Here is a 15,723-nt window from a genome sequence, read left to right as displayed (position 1 = left end):
GTGGCTGGATTGAATCTTTCACGATAAAAATGCACTTTTGCCCCAACGTTCCAACATAGGAGCTAGCTTGCTTCCACTAGTGGCAGGTAGGTGAAGGGTCCAAAGGACACGTAGTTGGGGGCGAGTCAAAATAGAATAGTTCCATTTTTCTTTTTGTTCCTCAATCGGAAATCAAAATAAATCGGGCACTACGGTAAGACGTGAAAACTTGATAGAAATAAGAAATACATATATACTCGTTTCACTAAAAAGGTCAATTTCTATAACAAGAATCAAATGATAGTTAATTTCCAACGATCAATTAAATATATAAATAGTGCAAATATTTTTTACTCTATCAGTATGTATGAGTTAGATTCCATAAAAAGAACACTCCATTAGAGCAACATGGAAAGATAATATTCATCCTGTTATGATCAGTTAAATTCTATTGTAAATTTTTTATTACTATATAGTGTTAACTTAAATTTTTAATCCATTTAGGAGTAATATAAATAGGACTTTTTACATATTTGGTCAGCCAGCCAGCCAAAATAATTATAATGCTAGCCAAATATCGACTTGAACTTTTCAAAACATAAGTTCCGATAGCCTTAACTCAAATTATTTACTCATTTATTATTATTTAAAGGAGCATTTTATTTATTCTAAGAGAATAACTTCAAGTCGTATTAGACTACGGCAAAGTCTTTGATTTTTTTTTTTTTTTTTTCATGTTATCTCTATGGATCTAAGATCATTGCAAAAACGATCTGGGACAAAGTAAAAAAAAAAGTTACTGAAATTCCTAATATAAATAAAATAGGAAATCAAGAAGGAATCAAATTGCTTTCAATTTTTAAAATTTGACATAAATAAAAAGAAGAAAATACATTTTCAAGAAAGAACAAATTTTTTTTAATCCCAATACTGGAAAGAACGTACTTAAAGAAAAAAAAGTTAAAGTTGCAATCGCCAACCACAAATTAAACACTTCATCCTCATTTGAACATCTCAAGAATATTACAAACTTATTGAAAGTATACATATTGTACTTCAAAAAAGAAATTATATATTTAAACACTATGTTAAAAGAATAATATGATAAGTATTTTGGTAAAAGTATACTAAAGGGATAAAGAATGTAACTGATTTTTAATACAACAATTTAAAGACAAGAAACAATACAAGGAACATAGGTAGTGGCAGCTATACATATTTGAATAATAAAATAGAGTCATGAGAAGCACCTTAACCATATAACAGTATTGACAAGAGCCTGTATTTTCTTATTAGCAATATGGGTTCAATTATTAAATGGAGTTCGAGGTGATCATTGCAACAGATGAACAAGAGACTATGATTGCAATTTGTATCAAATACGAAATTACATGAATTGGCACTCTTATAGAGGGAATCAAGCTATATGTTTATTCTCTTCAAGTTGAAAATATGCTAAAGATGATTATATAAATTGAAACACTTACGTTAAAGATAATTTTATAAATTTAAATTATGTTAAATACTTGTAACGACTCGATCGGCCATTTTGAGCGTTAGCATTCCGTTCGGTAGTTTAAGGTCTTGAGAAGCTTCATATTATATATTATGACTTACGTGTGTGGTCGAGTTCGATTTTCGGATGATTTGGAAGAATGATTCTTGTTTTAGAAGATTGAGCCGTAAGAGTTGACCGGAGTTTGACTTTTGTGTAGATGACTCCGGAATGGTATTTTGATGATTCCACTAGTTTCGTATGGTGATTTTGGACTTAGGCGTATGTTCGGATTTGAATTTGGAGGTTCGTAGGTTGATTTGAAGTATTTTAGCAAAAGTTGAAGGTTTGGAAGGTTGAGAGATTTGACCGGGAGTTAACTTTATCGATATCGGGATTGGATTGTGATTCCGGGGTTTGGTATAGCTCCGATGTATCATTTGGTACTTGCGTGCAAAATTTAAGGTCATTCCGGATTGATTTGGTACGAGTTGTAGAAATTGAAAGTTCATTACGCTTGAATTGAGGTGTGATTTGTAGTTTTGATGTTGTTTGTTGTGATTTGAGGCCTCGAGCAGGTCCGCTTTTTGTTTGGTATGTTCGGAAAGGATCCTTGGGTCCTCGGGTGTATTTCGAATGGGCTATGGGCCATTTCTCCTTGTTTTAGACTGTAGATTGCTGGTGTCTAATGTCCTTGTTCGCCTTCGCGTTATGTTGTTTGGTGACCGACCATTTTTCTTTCTCCGTGTTCGCTATGAATGGTCCGCGATCACGTGCTTGTGAGTATTGCTTCATCGCGTTCGCATCCCTGATTGCGCGTACGTGTAGTGCTTCTGTGGGGCAGTGTTGTTTCTTCCTCGCGATTGCGATGTGTAAATGCCTGGGCAGACTTATATTACTTTATTTAGAGATTAGGTGACATCACAACATCCTACGGAGGAAAATTAGGGTCAGGATAATAATAATTTACCTTTTCAAATCCAACAATTTTTGCATTTTGTTCTCAAATCCACCACATACATATATCACTTAAATCTTCTTCTATGTTTCCTGTTAAATATTTCTCGTCACAAATACTAAGTCAAAGTGAGTTTAGTTTGAGTATCTGAAAAATACTTACACAATATGTAAGGTAAATTTAATTACAAATAAGTAACTAAACAATATATTAATCTGATGCATTTACAGAAAAATAATTATATTATATTTAAGTCTAGCACAAAATGGTGAAACTATTCTCGACAATATTAGTTCATTCAAAAGCCGAGCATAAGTAATAAGCTTTTTTTAACCCATAAAATTACAATGTCATGCTCCACAATATTAAACTCAAGTACAAAAAGGATTTACACTGTTAAATTTAAAATATAATTTGAATAAAATACTGAGAATAGAAGAATAGAACTAAAAGTTATATAAGGACAATAGGGGGGACTTTGAGTCGTTCCACTTGTAAGCGAAAGTAATTACAGTTTTCCTCCATTGATCAATCGCGTTTCAAATCTTCTAAAAGTATGGTGCTAGAATTGCAGCACCAAAAGTTTCATCCTTCGATGTCCATTTATTCAAATAATCTCTACAGTAGGTGGTTAAAAGAAAATATCGCTTTATGGTCTACAAATTAACATAGTCATCCTTGCAACACAATAAAATACAAAAATTTATCTAGAATGCATACATAAAAAATCAAAAGCAGATAGAATTAACATAATCTAACAATCGAGAATACAAAATTCACCGTAATACTATCTTCAAGCATCCCCAACAACGTGATGATTCTCCGGTGACTTATCAACATGAAATTTATGGAATACATAATTTAGAAAAAGCTGGCAAAATATTACAAAAGTCAATGGCTGCTGGAATATAAAACATAAGGCTTTTTAAAAAAAATAAAAACTCTACAGATTTGGCTTTTTTTTGGTTTGTATATTATACTATTGTTATATATAGGAGATGGTTAGCAGCTGATTAGTGCGGTAGGATGAATCCAAAATTAATTTGAATACGAGTATTCCACCGTCACATTTTTTTCTTTTTTTGCTAGGCGTATGTACAGTTTAAATCAGAATAGAATTCTAGCCTTAATTATTTACAATTATATCCTTCAATTATACAAATACTTTAGGTTATTAAAATCGATAGATATTTCAAAGATATTTTAGTCGTTCAAGATTATTATTCGTGCTTTTATAATAATATAGATATAAATATATTAATACACAAAAACTATAAATTTTTTCGCTATTATTTTGAGGGACGACTATATTGTGTAGATTTCCCCCAATAAATAGTCTATGTGGCCTTAATAGTCTATATTGTCTATTATTTGTGGATTTTAACATAAATAGCTTATCAAATTTACTGTTTGTTTTTTTAGCCGATATACATAGATTGTACATTAATTATAGGCAAAACACATTAACTTCCCCTTAAAGTTATCTATACTTTTTACTTAAACACTTTATCTTGAGTCCATTCCATTTGAACATTACAACCACAGCTCAAATGTGTCATTTAGATACAAAATTCGTAAGACGAAAACATGAAGCTTCGCCGGAATTTTTGAGATGTAAATCTGACTTTTTTTTTCATATTTAAGTCACAAAGTTTAATTTCGTGAATGTTTAGAAAAACGAGCCTTTGCTGAAAAAAATAAGTTTCGCCGACAAGGTTACTGTTCAGTTTTTTTCTGGGAATATTAATTGTTCATATTTTTCTTCTGAATATTAAATGTTGTTGCTTTTGAAAGATCCAAATATTGTTCAAGAGGAGATGGAGATAACAAGATTTTTCTTTCTTTTTCATGTTACTTTTGGATAAACTAACAAGATTTTTTTTTATTTTTGGGTTGAGGAGATGGCAATGGGTGCAACTTCCATGGTATTTTTGTGCTTCTATGCGCGAGTTATTTGGTGGTATTGGGGCTGCTCGTTTTTGGACTTAAAAAAGCTGCTAGACATGGCTGTTTTGGGTGTTAGAGTGAAACTTGGTAAAGCTCACATGGTGAAAGACAAATGGAGAAGATAAGCTAGTTGCGCTGGTGCTCTCTCTTTCAGCTTTCCTCCTATTCTTAGCTCTATTTAAATGTGAGGAGAAAAAATATAGGTGTGAGTTCTTCATGTTAACTGACAGAATGTGATGCAAAGAGAAGATATGTTACCACTCAAACAGATGGGCCACGACGGGCACCCGGTACCTTACTCAATGGAGTATCAATATAACGTATCTTTTCATGTCATACTATCATAGATAACTGAGCCGGAAGGCTGCCGTGAGTTAAGTAGAATACAACATGTAATACCAACTTATACATAAGACATACGGGCCTATAAGATTAAAATAACCACTTGCACACTGAACATAGGCCGACAAGGCCATACAATCTTTTACATACATGACATCTGTCTACAACCTCTAAGAATACATAATTTTCATAAAAGTCGGGACAGAGTCCCGCCATACTAAACAATACACGTCTAAATCATACTAACCAAAGAAGCAACTCCGAAGCAAATGGAGCGCACCAACATCTTCCGCTGAGCTGATAGCCTACTTGTAGGGCTCTCGACCTGTCTTTCGGAACCTGCAGGCATGAAACACAATGTCCCCAGACAAAAGAGACGTCAGTACAAATAATGTACCGAGTATGTAAGACACATAAATAAGTGTATAAAAGATATGGAAGAAATATAGAGTACGTGACTCAACCTGTAAGTATGGACAACTCTGTAAATCATGAAATACTTATAGTGTCATGCATATGCGTATGAATATCATGTCATGCTTAAGTACGTGGGTTTATATTATTATCAAGCCTCTAAGGGCGTCCCATCATATCATCTCAACCACTGTGGGCAAAATCATCAATGTATACCAGCTGATAAGTGGTGGTGCTTATATAACGCCATAATCTTTCCCATATATATACACGCGTATATAACGTCATCTGGTCATGGGTTAATGTGCATATATAAATGCATGAAATGCATATGAAATACATTAATAAATTTTTTTCGGAATGCCACAAAAATCAATATACCTTTCGGATAAACTTTATCAAATACATATTTTCTAAGACCCATGCACAGAAGATATAATAATAATTCACGTGGGGAATTAAGAATATAGATACCCCTAGTATTTCTATGAATAGACATTTATGAAAGTTGTGTATTTTGCTCGTTTCATTTGTATTATTTGGATCATGCCAAAAAGAAAGAAGGGATAACCTTAACATACCTGGAGTAGGGAAAAATCCATATGATATTCTTAGAAAAGGTTGCACCGTACTCCCTTAAAATTGCAAAATCTCACGTTGCTAGTGTGCTAAGAAATCTCGTTGGATTTTGGTTGAAGAATGAAAATCTTCACTGTCGCAGTGAGCTTAATTTGCTAAAGAATAATTTGAAGTTGGTAAACATTGGGTGATGTCGGCTGCTACTACAATTTAAATTCATATTGAAGTTATATCCATTTGATGTTGTGTTTCTGCTATGTAAATAGTAGTTACGCTATAGCTCATCCAAGATGGAAATAGATGAATGCTTATGTACTTTGTTTTGCTGAACCTTTCTTGAGCTTTGTAGAGATTTAATTAAGAATTAGGAATGTTTCTTTTAATATTTGAGTGTGCCCCCTCCCCCCCACTTAGCAAGACTTGGCCACAAAATGCATCAAACTTTGCCACATTTCATGTGAATTCAAAAGTCACCTTCATATAAATCCTTGGCTGCCACGTTGGGGTAGTGTCCCCTTTAATATTATCCACCAATTATCTTAATTAATTTGTTAATCTCCACTAATTCAATAATTAACCAATTATCCACACAATTAAGAATTATTTCAAATTACTTAAAATACTACTCACTTTCAATATACTTTATATATCTTACTATCATGGCCATGTGGTACTTTGTATGGTACTAATCCATAAATACCGGGTATTAACGCTCGACATATAATTTATCCCAATATGCCAAACTTGGACGAAAATTTATTTTCTTTGACTCGCTTCCCCTCTTACCTTCACGAATTTACCCATCACTTGTTTGAAATAGTGTAATACTTATAATTCCAAAATAAATCTCATTCCCGAATTTACGTCGATTAATATTACGACGAAGCTTTAACGTACACCGACGCTTTAACGTACGAAAATGCGGAATATAATATCTCATTTCCAAAATTTCATCACTTTACTTATGTCGTACTTTCACGCACGCAAACATGGGGTGTAACATCATTCTCCCTTTTGGAACATTCGTCCTCGAATGTTGATTGATGTACTTATTATTATCATAACTTATAGCTCTTGTGAATACTTTTATAACTTTTATCCATCCATTGTTGATCCACCTCAATGTTGATTTACAATCTTTCATTGATAACTTGAAACTTCTTATGTAATACATTGCCACTAGGGCTTACGTTGCATCATGGAACATTTGAAGTGATTTTCCTGATCCACCTGGGCGATACTGTACTTCCATAACACTATTTCATATCATTGTCATCCCAATGTGATTCGTCTTACATGGGTATTTTAATCCTGTACAATTCATGAAATCATTACTTAATCGAAGGACCAAACGTCATCCTTCATCTATCACAATTACACCCTTATTCTAGTACCAGGGCAACATCCTATCTCTCCAAAATGCCATTAGTCTTAGATTTCTTTGAGTTCATTCAGGCGATACTGAACTTCTTATAACATAGAGAAACCATCAGCTCTCTTGTTTTTATGGCTTAATCCTGAGGACTTATCCATTCTCGTCACCTTCTCACTCGCCCTTTCTTACCCTTACTCATGTATTCTTAAAATTCTGTCGTTTTATCATACTTTAGCTTGGGACTTACACATATCTATTAATACTACTTGGAATCTTCCTTCAACTTGCTTGTACCATAGGTTTCCTTATTAATTCTAGAACATCCAGCGAGACATGACATCGTCTCTAACTCTTCTTTACTCTCTTAACTAGACCTCTCGATACCTAAAAACCATAGGCCAGAAAATATGGCACTGATGATGCTGCTATCATTCCTGGATACTAAATCCTAGTACTTCTAGCATTCTATCAATAGTATGGACTATTCACAACCTTTTGCATTTGCGTATGTCGTACATTTACCTTATTTTCCTTAAAATATCGCCTCACCTCTTCTATTCCTTTCATAACCTTCCTTCCATATAAGTATAATTCACCTCCACAACTTGAAGCTCTATTATAATACTTGCACCTCTAGTGCATACATAATCCGGTGGGAGCTTCGTACTGAATTCTTATGAGGCTGGTACTTTTCTAACTGGCTTTTTTGTAGGGTCGTTATAAAATATGGCTGTTGTACTATCTCTCTTGTACCTCTAATATTAAGAGTGATTATGCAATGTTCTCAATCATGATGTCTATAATTTTCTGGGTCCAATACTCAGACTCCTGATTTACTTAGTTGATGTAACTCTTTAGTTTTCTCTTCCTTCTAATCAGCCTTTATGTAGGCTTAAGCTATCTTCCGATCTGCGTCTCCTGGTATTAGTCATTACCCTAGCCCTTCATGGGCATTCTGGAATATCCATGATACAATCCTTTAACAATTCAATCTTTCGTCTATGACCTGGGCTCAATTCTTTCTTTTAACATATACTAGAATCTTCTACGGCTGTATATGCTGCAAGTATAAAACACCAAACTCTTAAGTGCGTTCATAACGTGACCAACTCAGGATCATTGATCGAATAATTCCTTTCATTCCTTCTTAGCTTTCTTTAAACGTACGCAATTACTTTTTTTTGGTCTTTCTGCCCCTTGTTGCGTGTATACTTAACTTATCCTAGTTCCCACGCATGCCAGAATTTTTTTTGTGCAACTCATATGGTCTCGAATTACCTTCGATTTTTCTCCCCGTTCATTGGCCATGGTAGGTGCCACTTTCTTTTGGAGTGCATACAATTTTTGTAGTGATACTGTTTTTGCATGACCATTTCTACTTCGAGTTTATATGTTTAGGTTGAAGCCTTCTTTCTTATTTCCTCAACTAGTCTTTCATTGTAGTACTTAAGGAGGACCCTCTGACTCTTGTAAAGCTACGAGCTTATTACATCTTATACCCGATGGAGTTTTTGATGTTCTTCCTCACCTCTAATTATCCGTAGTTACTTACCTCCATGCCCTTGTGCTTGTAGGGTTGCTTCTGAACTGATATTTTGATTGTCTTCCCAGTGGCATTCTCTTTTATTTCCGTAATACTCATACAATACCTTTTTAAATTCCCCAACTCTTATACGAATATATCTCAAGTATTACAATGTCATAACTGCGAGGATGAATTCCCTATGTTGGGGTTCCCCGTGTTTATCTTACATTGATCTGCTGATTTGTCTTTATCCTCTTGTCTAGCCATAACTAGACTCTTCCTGAATCAACTATTAATTGCTCGTTGGTCCACTCTCATATCAATACTCCGCGTAGTCTTTCTTAAGTTATTTCCTTTGTCTTAACTTATATCTTGTGCTGGCTCTTTATTTATCAATAACATCCCGGGCTGAAACCCTTACTTCATCTCCTTGGCGTCATGTTTACTTCAAGTTCTGGAATCGTAGCATATACGTAGAAGCTGAATAAGTGTAATCTCATTCCTTTTTCGTTTTTACTGCATTCTTCCTTTACCATTCCATGGTTACTAGCACCACTTAATTCTGACTTCATGGGACATCACTCCATATCCCCCATTTAGGGGGGGTACTAACATTTAGTGCTATGATGATCTACATATAAATGTTTTAACTCTTCATCTTTGGCGTCTTTTCACATTATCGATGACCCTTACTCGCCTTGCGGTAATCGTTCTGTACCAAGGATAACAAATTTCCTTACTTAAGAGGGAGACACCTAGTGTAACTGGAACGCATAGTCCCTTCAGATTAACTTTGCTCACATTGCTTGCTTTAGGGAAGTGTGTTCCTAAATGACCATTTTCTGAATTTCTCATGAATTTTCTTCTTTGTCCATTCTATTAATGCCGGGACAAAATCTGAAATTCTGATGATGCTGACTATTATCCAATCACTCAGTCCTTAATTCACGTTTAGTTATCCTGTTCACCTGGCCATTCTGATTTGTATTACTTTGGGGGTCTAACTTTTCCTTTTGTTCACGAACTTGTTTCTCGAAATGAGGTTATGACTTTATGGCCTGTACTTTTTTGTTGTCTCAAGGCTTGTTACTTCTTGTCTTTTCCTTCACTTGACTACAAACTCTGTAATATTGTTATTTTTTTGTCTTGATCTACCGTTGTCATCTATGTATCACATCTTACTCATAATACACTCTCTTCTTATTTCCTGCTATCATTTCTGTTTATTACTTTATTCTGAAAAACTTACCGATATGATATTCTTTTGCTTTTAGCTCCCCTTTGCTCCATCCACTGGCTCTTCGGGTTGCTTAACATTATCTCTCTACTAGGGAAGGGAGTCATACTAAGATGATATTTATCCTTTTCAGGCTTCCAGTGCCTATCCTTGTAGTACCCATAGCTAGCTATACTATTTTAGAGTGCACCATCGGGGTGTCTCACAAGGAGATCTTTTAGCACTTTATCCTTTGGAAATGCAAATAATCTATCCACCATTTTGGGTCACTCTAACCCTAGCCGGATCCTGCTATCCGTCTTTCTCTTGTACTACTTATGTTAGCTTATATAGGGCATAAATGAGATGGATGTGGCCAATTGTACATACCTTTCTTACAATTGAAGGTAAATCAAAACGCTGATATTTTTCTTTTTGAATTGTAAATACCGATAATCTTCATTAAGTGGGTACTTCGTTCCCTTATTCACCTTGATTTTTTTTACTTGTTGAAACTTGTGTCTAACTTCCGATCCTGTTATTCCTTTTTACCGTATGAGTGGATAAGTATTCCTTCCTTAAAGCTCTTTATTAAGAACCTTACACCTTTTAGTACACGCATAATCTGTTGAAGACCTCACATTTACTCATTATAAGCAAGATGCAAAATTGAGTTCCTCTAACTCAACATTTCCACAACTATATCACTTATTGATCGTCTTTCTAAATATAGGTATCATCGTGTTACGAATAAATCAAATTTAGGAGTTTGAATTTTTACAACTGAGCTTTATCACACAATCTAGAGTAAGAAGAAAGAGTGACAGTCTTAAATGCCATGTAGCCTCCTGCTTATAAGTGTGGTGCATGACACACCCATAAACTAGACTCTACTAGACACGACTTGTAGATTCCCTAGGACAGAACTACTCTGATACCACTTTTTGTCACGACCCAAATCGATGGGCCTCGACGGGCACCCAGTACCTTACTCAATCGAGTACCAACATAACATATCTTTTTATGTCATACTATCATAGATAACTGAGCCGGAAGGCTGCCATGAGTTAAGTAGAATACAACATATAATACCAACTTATACGTAAGACATACGGGCCTATAAGACCAAAATAACCACTTGTACACTGAACATAGGCCGACAAGTCCATACAATCTTTTACACACATGACATCTATCTACAAGCCTCTAAGAATACATAATTTTTATAAAGGTCGGGACAAAGTCCCTCCATACCAAACAATACACGTCTAAATCATACTAACCAAACAAACAAATCCAAAGCAAATGAAGCATACCAACATCTTTCGCTGAGCTGATAGCCTACTTGTAGGGCTCTCGACCTGTCTTTCAGGACCTGCAGGCATGAAACACAACATCCCCAGGCAAAAGGGACGTCGGTACGAATAATGTAACGAGTATGTAAGGCACATAAATAAGTGCATAAAAGACATGGAAGAAATATAGAGTACATGACTCAACCTGTAAGTAAGGACAACTCTGTAAATCATGAAATACTTATAGTTTCATGCAAATGCATATGAATATCATGTCGTGCATAAGTACGTGGGTTTATATTATCATCAAGCCTCTGAGGGCGTCCCATCATATCATCTTGGCCACTGTGGGCAAAATCATCAACGTATACCAGCTGATCAAGTGGTGGTGCATATATAACGCCATAACCTTTCCCATATCCCCCATATATATATATATATATATATATATATATATATATATATATATATACACACACACACACACGCATATATAACGCCATTTGGTCATGGGTTAATGTGCATGTATAAATGCATGAAATGCATATGAAATACATTAATAAATTTTTTTTGGAATGCCACAAAAATCAATATACCTTTCGGATAAACTTTATCAAATACGTATTTTTCCGAGACTCATGCACAGAAGATATACTAATAATTCACGTGGGGAATTAAGAATATAGATACCCCTAGTATTTCTATGAATAGAGTCATTTATGAAAGTTGCGTATTTTGCTCGTTTCATTTGTATTATTTGGATCATGCCAAAAAGAAAGAAGGGATAGCCTTAACATACCTGGAGTAGGGAAAAATCCTTATGATATTCTTAGAAAAGGTTGCACCGTACTCCCTTAGAATCGCAAAATCTCATGTTGCTAGTGTGCTAAGAAATCTCGTTGGATTTTGGTTGAAGAATAAAAATCTTCACTGCAGCAGTGAACTTAATTTGCTAAAGAATAATTTGAAGTTGGTAAACATTGGGTGACCGTTGGCTGCTACTACAATTTAAATTCATGTTGAAGTTATATCCATTTGATGTTGTGTTTCTGCTATGTAAATAGTAGTCACGTTATATCTCATCCAAGATGGAAATATATGAATGCTTATGTACTTTGTTTTGCTGAACCTTTCTTGAGCTTTGTAGAGATTCCATTAAGAACTAGGAATGTTTCTCTTAATATTTGAGTGTGCCCCCTTCTCCCCACTTAGCAAGACTTGGCCACAAAATGCATCAAACTTTACCATATTTCATGTGAATTCAAGAGTCACCTTCATATAAAATTCTTGGCTGCCACATTGAGGGGTAGTGCCTCCCTTAATATTATCCACCAAATATCTTAATTAATTTATTAATCCCACTAATTCAATAATTAACCAATTATCCACACAATTAAGAATTATCTCAAATTACTTAAAATACTATTCACTTTCAATATACCTTATACACCTTACTATCATGGCCATGTAGTACCTTGTATGGTACTAGTCCATAAATATCGTGTATTAACGCTCGGCTCGTACTTTATCCCAACATGCCAAACTTGGACGAAAATTTATTTTCTGTGACTCGCTTCCCTTCTCATCTTCACGAATTTACCTATCACTTATTTGAAATAGTGTAATACTTATAATCCCAAAATAAATCTCGTTCCCGAACTTACGTCGATTAATCTTATGACGAAGCTTTAACGTACGACGGCGCTTTAACATGTGAAAATACGGAATATAATATCTCATTTCCGGACTTTCATCACTTTACTTATGTCGTACTTCCACGCACGCAAATATGGGGTGTAACAAGATGATTAGGTGAAACAAAAAAAAGTTGCTTTGATTTTTTTTATTGGCACTTATTCTTTGGGACCCACAGCAATAGCATTATACATACATGTCACGCTCTCTAAAGAAGTGTGCGACGCGCATAATGCCATATCACCAAATCGTATCTAGCAGACATATTTGAGCTGTGGTTGGGGTGTTCAAATGGAACAAACTTAATATGGAATGTTTAAGTGAAAAGTGTGGATAACTTTAAGGGATTGTCAATATATTTTGCCCTATACATGTGATACATGAATTATACATATATTATATATTTGCGGATTATTTTTGATTTAAGGGATTAGATGAAAGGCTATTTGATTGTTGTTTGAGTGGTATATTGCTGAAAACGTACAACATCCAGCCCAGGAAATACATGGGCCAGTCCGAAAGGCACTGTCACAAACTGACAAAAGCGGAGTTCAGGATCTAAGATAGACGTTACACAAAAGAACAAATCCTCTTTTTCTGAGTTTGAAACCCACCATTTTCACAGTACACAAAACCTCAATCTTATGCCCTAGCTACTGTTTCTCCATTCAGTTAACACTGATTTAAAAAAGGTCCCAATTAGACAGACCATTACTGTCATCACAAAATCAAAAATGGAGAAAAATTCCAACACAGACAAGAAGAAAAAGCAGAAGAAATGGAGTTGTGAAAAGAGAAGCCCTTTGCAAGATCTCAATGTTATTCCAAAATGTAAAAGCAAGTGTAGTTCAACTTCCTCTTCCATGTCCATCTCTTCAAATTCAATTTCTTCCTCATCATCTTCTTCTTCTTACACAACTCCTCTCCAAAAAAAGCCCAAATTTTTATACGGAACTTCAAATCCAGTGCCTAAATCTTCACGTTTGAGATCTAAATCCACCAATGAGAATGATTTACCAAGACCCTTTTCACAAAAACCCAAAAGGATCCCACCTTTCCTATCTGGGAAAAAAACCACCTCCCAAAAATCAAATCTTTATTCTCAGTTGAGCAATCCTGTGAAGAAATCAGCATTTGGGTCAGCAAGGATTGGGGTTAAAGGGAAGAGTTTGAAGCAAAAGGAGGGAGGAAATGGTTCAGGTGAGCATATTCAGCTTTTGGATTTAGATAGTAATTTAATTAGTTATGCAAATTGTACTCCTCTTGGTAAATTAGTAAATCATACTAATATAGGAGAGAACTCAAATGCAACTAGTAGTAATACTACGAAAACACCTCCAATTGAGGCTTCAGTGTCTCCTGAGATACAATGTGGGATATCAAATGTGTTGGTTTCAGCTGCAACACCTTGTTATGCTGCTGGCCATGTTCTCTCTGGTGTCAGTGATAAAAGAAAATGTAAGCCTAGAGGTATTCTTACTATAGGAACTTTAGTTGACTGCGAAAAAGCCGGTGGCTCAAAGGATAGTAAGTGTAGTAGGGATTCTTTGATTCCTTTGCCTGCCGAGGCTTCTATGCATTGGCTTCTATCTCCACGCCGCGAGAATAATGACGTTTGTGAGGGCGATTCTGAAAGCGAATTTAGAATGTTGACGGGATCTGCCACGTCTCAAATGCCGTATTCAACTTCAACATGTTCTGGTAGTTCTTTTGGTTTAGTACGTCACAGAGGAAAGTACAGTGATAGTGTGAATCAGGATGTGGCACGAAGTGGTGGAAAAGCTCGGATTATTTTGCTCTCTCCAAGAAGTTCTGAACTTAAAGATTCGTCATATGACAAGCGGGAGAGGAATTTGTTTCCCCAAGCTATATCTTGTTGTAATGATGTAAAAGTCCCGGATGAGTGGAAATGTTCATGCAGTCTTGTTAGAGAGAATTCTCCTTGCTCTACGGCTTCTTTAAGCAGTGGGAATGTTATTCAAACCCCCAAATCAGAATCGAGCTCAGGCAAGAGTGGTGGCTTCTCATGGTTACATTCAGGTGATCGTGGAAAGAACTTTAGGTCTGAACTTGATTCAGTGGCAGAATGTCTTCAGAAAACAAGCTTATCACCTACGACTCAGACAACATCAGCTTGGGATCAGCCTAATCTGCTTTTTAAGTTTACCAGTACCTCCTGGGTTTCTGATTCTACGTTAGATAATGTATCACAATCTCAAATGAGGATATCATGGAGGGATGGAGTAGTGAGTCGGATTTTTGAGACGGATGATTTAGATTGCTGCAGATGCTTATCAGATGATGAAAACGGGGGTTATTGTCACGCTAATGCAAATACAAATCTTGTTGAAGAAAATGATCTTTTACCAGAGAGTGGTCTACAGTCTCCTGAATTTCTAGAGCACAAACACGAGCATTTTCGGAATGGAAAGTCAAAGGCTCCTCCCCCAGAAGTTAATTTATGTGCAGAGTCCATATGGACTGAAGGTGGTGGCTTAGTTTCTTCTGCAGATTCTGACTGGACCCTTAGTTATAAAAACCAGTTGTATCAAGTTTGATTCTTCGTCTTAATTTATTTGCATCTATTCTTTGGAACACCAAAATGTTGTTTTACTATGTTGGAATTCAGTTTGTTGTGGCTCTAATTACTCCAATTACTACTCATTTTCTGAAATTTCTGGAAAGGTCATTGTCCCTCCGAGCTGGTTTGGGTGCTAATTTTGTTTTGCAGGGAATGTTGTGTTGAACTGATCAGGCCATATAATATAGGTGAAGGCACACTAACTAACTACAGAAAAATGTTGGGCCAATGTGTCATGATGTTATGCTTTCAAATAGAATAAGAAATTTGATATCAGTGTATATTATGTAGGTAATTGATGTAGGAACATCGATAAGCTGGT

General features: G+C 35.4%; 1 protein-coding gene across 1 annotated transcript; it reads left to right on the top strand.

Annotated features, from left to right (window-relative positions):
- The first annotated feature begins 13,408 nt into the window (after positions 1 to 13,408).
- On the top strand, positions 13,409 to 15,494 carry LOC104216509 (uncharacterized). The gene has a single exon (XM_009766565.2). It carries the CDS (start codon positions 13,555 to 13,557, stop codon positions 15,376 to 15,378), a length of 1,824 nt encoding a protein of 607 aa, XP_009764867.1. The 5' UTR covers positions 13,409 to 13,554; the 3' UTR covers positions 15,379 to 15,494.
- The last annotated feature ends 229 nt before the right edge of the window (positions 15,495 to 15,723 follow it).

This window comes from Nicotiana sylvestris, chromosome 6 (assembly GCF_000393655.2).
Source record: "Nicotiana sylvestris chromosome 6, ASM39365v2, whole genome shotgun sequence".
Lineage (NCBI taxonomy): Eukaryota > Viridiplantae > Streptophyta > Magnoliopsida > Solanales > Solanaceae > Nicotiana > Nicotiana sylvestris.
This window is presented reverse-complemented; position numbering and strand designations above follow the sequence as displayed.